The sequence below is a fragment of the Cladophialophora immunda genome (assembly GCF_000835495.1).
Source record: "Cladophialophora immunda strain CBS 83496 unplaced genomic scaffold supercont1.62, whole genome shotgun sequence".
Classification (NCBI taxonomy): Eukaryota; Fungi; Ascomycota; class Eurotiomycetes; order Chaetothyriales; family Herpotrichiellaceae; genus Cladophialophora; species Cladophialophora immunda.
Window position 1 is genome coordinate 1 of NW_015622602.1, and position 6,915 is coordinate 6,915.

At 50.1% G+C, this 6,915-nt stretch overlaps 1 protein-coding gene across 1 annotated transcript; it reads left to right on the top strand.

Annotated features, from left to right (window-relative positions):
• Positions 1-1,156: 1,156 nt before the first annotated feature.
• Positions 1,157-2,206, top strand: PV07_12684 (uncharacterized protein; the record flags this gene model as incomplete). The annotated part of the gene is made up of 1 exon (XM_016400232.1): positions 1,157-2,206. One exon carries the CDS (start codon positions 1,157-1,159, stop codon positions 2,204-2,206), a length of 1,050 nt encoding a protein of 349 aa, XP_016242122.1.
• Between the last annotated feature and the right edge of the window lie 4,709 nt (positions 2,207-6,915).

A 6,915-nucleotide genomic window follows, 5' to 3' on the forward strand; every position in this document is an offset into this window, starting at 1 on the left:
TTTTTTTTTCTCATACAAAGTAGTACTATAAGGATGGGGTACAGAAAGTCGTGACGATTAATTAAGTGACTCCACATCAAAATAAATGGACGGAGGGACAAACCCCCCTTTTAGGATATAATAGGAAGTCAACGGCCACGTGCGACACATATCAAGTACTTACCTTCGAGCGGCTCTTAGTCAGCTGCGGTAACCACGGCTCGTAGGTTGCAGGAGGGGTGGCGAGGGCCCCAGGAGATCTTGGCCCCGCTTAAGTGCGAATAAAGCCATGGGAGTGCTCCACGAGAACGCCGACGCGACGGTCGACATCTGTTTCGTCCATGGTCTGACCGGAAACCGTGACACCACATGGCCGGCCAAAGGAGAATCCCAACCGTGGCCGCAGAGTTTGCTGGCACACCAGCTCCAACACGCGCGCATCCTGACCTACGGCTACGATGCGTACGTAGTGAAGACATTGGTCGCCTCCTCGAACCGGCTGATTGATCACGCTTCTAACCTCCTGAATGACCTAACTACCGATCGAGCGAACCACGATGCGTCCGATCAGCCCCTCATGGCGCACAGCTTGGGCGGGCTGGTGTGGAAAGAAGCGATCCTCCAGTCGCGGCACAACCCCGAGGGCCATTCGAACAAGACGCTTGAGTGCACAAAGGGGTTCATATTCATGGGGACGCCTCATCCCGGAAGCTGGATGGCCAACTTGGCGAAGGTTCCTGCATCGACTCTGGGGATGGTCAAGTCCACCAGCAATTCGGATCATCCTGACACGTTGGTGTCTCTACACTGTCTGGCGATTTGGTACGGCGAAGCTGGCGACGGGCAGAAGCACTCACTTCGCCCATCCCGCAGTGTTCTAGGTGTCCGAGTAAGAGTTAAACATGGTTGCTTCGAAGGGGGCGCATTGTAGGGCGTCATTGGCGAGAGGGTGGTCGAACAACGCCGAGATAATATGAATCAGCCATAGACCTCTGTTTTCTATCGGATCGCGAGTACTTGGGCCTTGAAGTCGTTGCGCCGTCGGGAATTACCTAAAAAGGAGGAAAAACAAGCCCCGCCTCCCCGCCTCACCCCTCTCATTCACCTCGAAGGGCTCTTTTCACTTTCCTTTCCAATTTCTATCAGTATCATCTCCTTAGGTGATTGAACTGTTGTCATGGACGTCAACAGGAAGCAGTACCTTCAAACAATCGCCCCGGAAATTCTAACCAGTATTGCGACTCTCCTTTCGTGTGCTGATATCAACGCTGTGCGCCTTTGCTGCAAACAGCTTGACCACGTACTTGGTCCCAAAAATGCGTCCCTATGGAAGACCAAATTTCTTGAAATCTTCGACCATCCCATGCAGACACCGGGGAACTGGTATAGCCATCTCGCCGAGCGGTTACGGAAACCCGACAAGCACCCCTACGATATAGGGGTACTACTCACCATTTTCCGCGAGTCCACCACCCCCAAAAATGGAACCTTCCTGAACAAAACTATCGTTGATCGGGACTGGGTCGGCAAGGTCAAACTGCCCTTGAGTGGGAATGTTGATCACGGTCTTCGACTATTGCAAATATTTACCGGCTTTCCTCTTGCGCTACCATTGCAAAAAATGGCCTTGTCAGAGCTGGACCCGGAATTCTTCGATGTGCCCCAATGGGAGGTCCTATACGCTATCACAGCCTATTGCCACTCTAAAATTCACAATTTTAGCACGTTGGTCACCCTTGAACCTGCGATCCAAGACTGGTGGGAGTGCTGTCTCGGATTTTGGTGTGGCATTAACGTTGCGTTGAAACCAGAGGCAGATTTCCCAAGTCCTTCATTTGTGTTAGACCTCCGTGAGAAGGAAGTCAAAGAGCACGCTCTGAATGTCGAGGGGCGATATCGTGAGGAGTCATGCGAGCCATCGAATGAGCCATGGTGTGCTGTGAAGGGTCAGATACGACTATTTGAAGAGGAGGGTGTCGTATATTGGGATCTCAGAATCCATGATGAAAGGAAGGCGGGCGGATTTTCTCTAATTGGCTATCAGCCTGCACCAGGTCGAGTGGTGGTGTCTGGTCTTAGTGGGCTATTCGATTCGGACGGTGACTATGAGAGCAGAATCTTTTCATTTTGGCCGGCAAAGCAGAAAGAGGCTGTCCAGGACACCTGGTTCACGCATCGAGAAGTCGAGCCCCAAAGCATTTGGAATGATTCGGAGCAGTCGGAATAGTTGGCCCTTGTCACACAATCAGGGGAAAGCATGTCTCGCAAAGAGATTCTCCCCTTTTCATGAACCCATGCCCTAAAATGCTGCGATTTCCTCACCGCCTCGAACGACCCTCAACGGCGCTCCATGGAATGAGCTGACATTCGCGGTGCCCTTCGAGACCGACTTCCATCTTATCCCCCGAGACTCCATCTCGTCGGCCATTGAAGACCAGCTCAAACACCACGGGACGGGGCAATGCGTCATCCCTTAACAAAGAACCCGAACGAATTCTCCATCAGGCCTCTCCAAAACTTGTGTGAATGTATCGACGATAACTGTGTCGTTGCAACTTGGGAACCTTCTAGCAAGGCGTCTCAGACAGCACGCATAGGAAATATACAGGTAGATATCACCGTTGTGGACGTTTTTCACCTATGCTATCAGGCTACCTAAATATGCGAAAAGCAGGGTCATTTCGTGAAATCAGACGTGAGTTTCATGGCAAGGATTAACGAGCTTGAGAAGGCCGCGAAGAGTTTAGCTCGCGAGCTAAACGAGTGGAAGGGACAAGGTAGTCTAGAATCAGAAGTGAGACAGGAGGCAGAAGAGGAAGTGGCTCGCATGAAGATCGCCGTTGAAGAGGTCCAACAGGATAGTCGAAAGCTCGAAGCGTATATCCAGGAATGGAAAACTAAGGCAGCGAAATGCAGTAATAATGCTGCTAAATCGAGGGACGTCATAGACAAGATCTTTGCATTACTAACGGACTTCAATTCGAGTATCCAGAAGGCATCCCTTGGCTTTGAACCCAGTCAAACATAGAAAATCGGCAGCTTCAGAAATCTACAGAACACTATTTCACACCGGAGAACCTAAGTTAAAGTCATTTCGAGAGGTTACTGTAATGAAGTAGTTAATCGACATCTCGATATGGTGAAACGCCCTATGCGGTCAGACATCTCCGTCACCAGTGGATGACGATTTTCTCTATTCCGCGCCATTGCGGGAGAAGTAAGCTTTTACATCTACTCATTTCACACCTGTCTCCAATCTACTGTACCTACTGTTAACTACGGCAGAGATGATTAGAACTGTCACAACCAAGAGGCGCCAAGGTCTTCAGGGGCTAGATACTTTCGAGCGTGTCTTGATCCCTTTGAGTGGGATCCTGTGTTGCTTCTCTTGGGTGCGTGGTTCTTGAATTGCTCCTGGAGGGGTACTCATGCCTTCGATTGCTGCCTTTCGAGGCCTTTCGCCCTTCGGAGTATCAGCTGGCTGCTTCGATACTCTATCGCCCTCCCCTACTTTGCTTAAACGACCCCCTGGTCGTCGATTCTCAGCAAGCCATTGTTTCTTGGGGATTGTGGCGAGTTCGTCGTATGTTGGAGGTATACGCTCCTCCTCTAGGACCTCCAGAACATCTTTCGATGGCTTTTCGATGCTGACAGCCTTGTCTCGAAGCTGCCGCTGCCATGCAGAGGTCATGATGGCTTTAATTTCATCGCCCGCGTCGTCCGCAGGGCGATATCGTATAAGTCTAGCCCCATTGACGGGCTTCGGGAGGATTTGCCATCCATCCTTCCCTTCGATCCGGGCTGCGAGGATATATACCCCGAACCATAGCTTCTTCTCGATCTTGAAGGGTCCGAAGTAAGTGGCTTCGAACTTCCGGCGTTGTTCATTGGTCATCAACACATATTCGCCTTGCTTCAAGTCTTCAGCGAGGGGAGTTAATCTATCTCGACGCAGCTTTTGAGCATAGATCCCTCGCTCGATGAGTCTTCGATTGGCCTCATACCGTGCGGTTTGTAGGCTTTCGAGGCGGAGACCGAAGTCTCTGTCCAGATTTTCCTTGTCGAAGTCTTCCGTGTCGCCCGTAAGGCGTGGTTCGATGCCGTATACAAGCTTAAACGGAGACATTCCTGTTTCGTTGTGGGCTCTCACTCGACAGGCGAAGAGAGCAGCGGGCAGGTGTAAAGCCCACTCGGCGATCGGTCTATTCATCAATTTCTTGGTTAAAATGCTTCCAAGCATACCATTAAGCCTTTCGACCTTGCCATTTGTCTGTGGATGGTATGGGGTCGTCGTTCGATGCTTAACTTTGACCCTATTGAGGTAGTGTTCGATCGTTCTGGACGTCAAATTGGCTCCATTGTCGGAGAGGAGTTCTCGAAACGCTCCATAATGGCAGTAAATATCGAAGAGAAAGTCTGCCACTGTCTCCGAAGTTGCATCTTTGGTTGCTTTCGCAAGCGGCCATCCAGTTGCCCAATCAATCGCCGTCAGGATCCATTCGAACCCGTCTGGGGTGCGTGGTAATGGTCCAACGAAGTCGATTGCCCATTTTTCGAAGGGTCTCGAAGCAAGACGCACTTGGGTATATGGTTCTTGCTTTCGAACCTTCTTCTTTTGAGCTAATTGGCATTCAGGGCATGATTCGGCGTATTTGCGAACGCTTCGATGCATTGCCGGCCACCATCCGCGGAACTTGACGACACCATCGAGCACAGGAGCACTGAAGTGTCCATAGTGCCTATGATAGTATTCGACGAAGTCCTTTCGAAATGGGGCTGCGATGTAAGGGATGAACCTGCCATCGACCTTTCGGATAAGCGGTCTTCGATAACAGCAAAGTTCTCGATGTCAACCCCTTTAAGGTCTTGTTTCGGTTCGGTTGAAAGGGGTTTCTCAGGGTGTTGAAGGTGTGATATCAGGGTTGCTTCCCATACGTATTCTTCGTCGAGAGGGTTCTCTTCCCCTTCGAGCAGTTCGTGCGCGTTGAGCGACGCGTTGAGCGACGCGATCTGCTCGTCAGCAGTTGGCATCCAGGCTTGCGTAGCGGATGCGGTGCCCATGAAATCTGGTCGTTGAGAGATGGCATCTGGAACAACAGCCTCAGACCCTTTTCGATACTTGATATCCAGCGAGTATTCGCCGAATTCGTCGAGCCACCTCGCAAGGCGCTTCGACGGTGAGCGGGTCGTGTTCATGTATTTGAGGCTTTCGTGATCGGTCACGACTGTGGTTCGATGGCCATTCTGGATCACCAAGGCATCAACTCATCGCGTTCTCATGTTGAAAGAGGATTAACAACCAAGTGGGAAGATCAAATTTGCCGCTAATGCTCATTGCTTCCTAAGAACCATTTTCACACAGGCGCTGGGATGATTGTTAAGCAACCTTTGGATGGTCACGTAACACACTCAAATACCAATGCGTGTTATCATCGTCAACGGCACTTAGAATTAAAGCCAGCCAGCTAGTTTAGAGATTTTGAATTGATGGCGCCGAATGAGTGCAGCCCAGGAAGAGAATTCTGGCTCTTTACTCCTGAATCTCCTCGAGCACAACTGAACAATGCAGTTAGAAAGTATTCATTCGGTACAGTATAGATCAATGACTAGCTCACACCACGGGTTGTTCTCCTGAACGTCTCTCATTGCAGCCCCCGTATATTCCTCGCTTTGCTCAGGGAATTTTATGATCCACTTAGAGTTCGACCTTTGGGTGATGTGCAAACCGTTTGGGAGCGCGAAATAAAAGGCGGATTCAATCGAACTTTGTGTGATATCTGTCGTTGTTCCATCCTACAGTATCCTTATCAGAAGGTAGAGTTGAAGGTAGACATATTTATTACCTCGTTCGCGCTATACTCGTGGCCCGGATTCCACGAGAGAGATATTGCTACAGTCATCTCTAAAAGCGGAACCTTGTAGAATAGAATGCTGAGGGATGAAATCATTGATGTTGTAGGAAAAGGCTAGAAGTGTGAGGGTTTGGAAAGAGTTCTGCAACTAGCTAGCCAACCTAGTAACAAGGAGGCCAAATCCGAAGAGAAAGAGAGAAGGAATGGCCGTCCTTACCTCCTTGCTTCTTCCTTGCGTTACTGAGACCACTCACTAGCGAAGTAGAGGCGGAAAGTATATAGGTTTATGTAGACTATTGGGGTCGATAAGGCGTTATACTGTAGGATCCCCATGAGTTGCACTCGATCTACTGGACAAAACGGACACCATGATAAATGCTATTGTAACGGGCTGAAGGAGTGGTTAGGTCAACAGAGTCACATGGCTGTGCAGGACTATTGGCTGTGATGATACTGACGGTGTTTTCGGTAGGCTTTCAGCATCAGCATCTGATTTATTAAGGTTTTGCTTCATGCAGAGAATAGAGTGCTGTGACACCTGTCTTTGCTGTCTGCAAGCCCCTCGTTACACCATGCCTCTATCCCAACTTCACCCCACAGATGCTGTCGACCCTGTCTGGGCTGCTCCAAAATCCATCCGGATTCCTTCCGCTGACATCTTGACCTTTACTTTTGCCAATATCAATCAATATGACAAGACTATAGTTGCCCGGTAAGACTGGTTGAACTGTTGTTTCTACTCCGGCCGGCTCAAGATCCCCATTCCCCAATCCGCACGGTGTCGGCGTCTCGGCGGGCATCAAACAAGGCAAAGATCGCGAAGCGATTGCCTTTCACTCTGGACAGCCCGAACTCGTGAGCCCTATTTGGATCATCATTTCATTGTCGCCAGTCACTCGTTTCCCGTCGTTTCTGGGGTTCCTCGTCGATGTCCTAGTCAGATTCATCGCGGCACCGTTGCTCACGCGGAGGGGTCCGACTAATAATGACTATATAACATGCCCAACGAACCTGGCAAGATAAATTTCTGACTCACGTCCATACTGTGGTGGAGTCAGGTGTTAACAGCTCTCTCTCTCTCTCT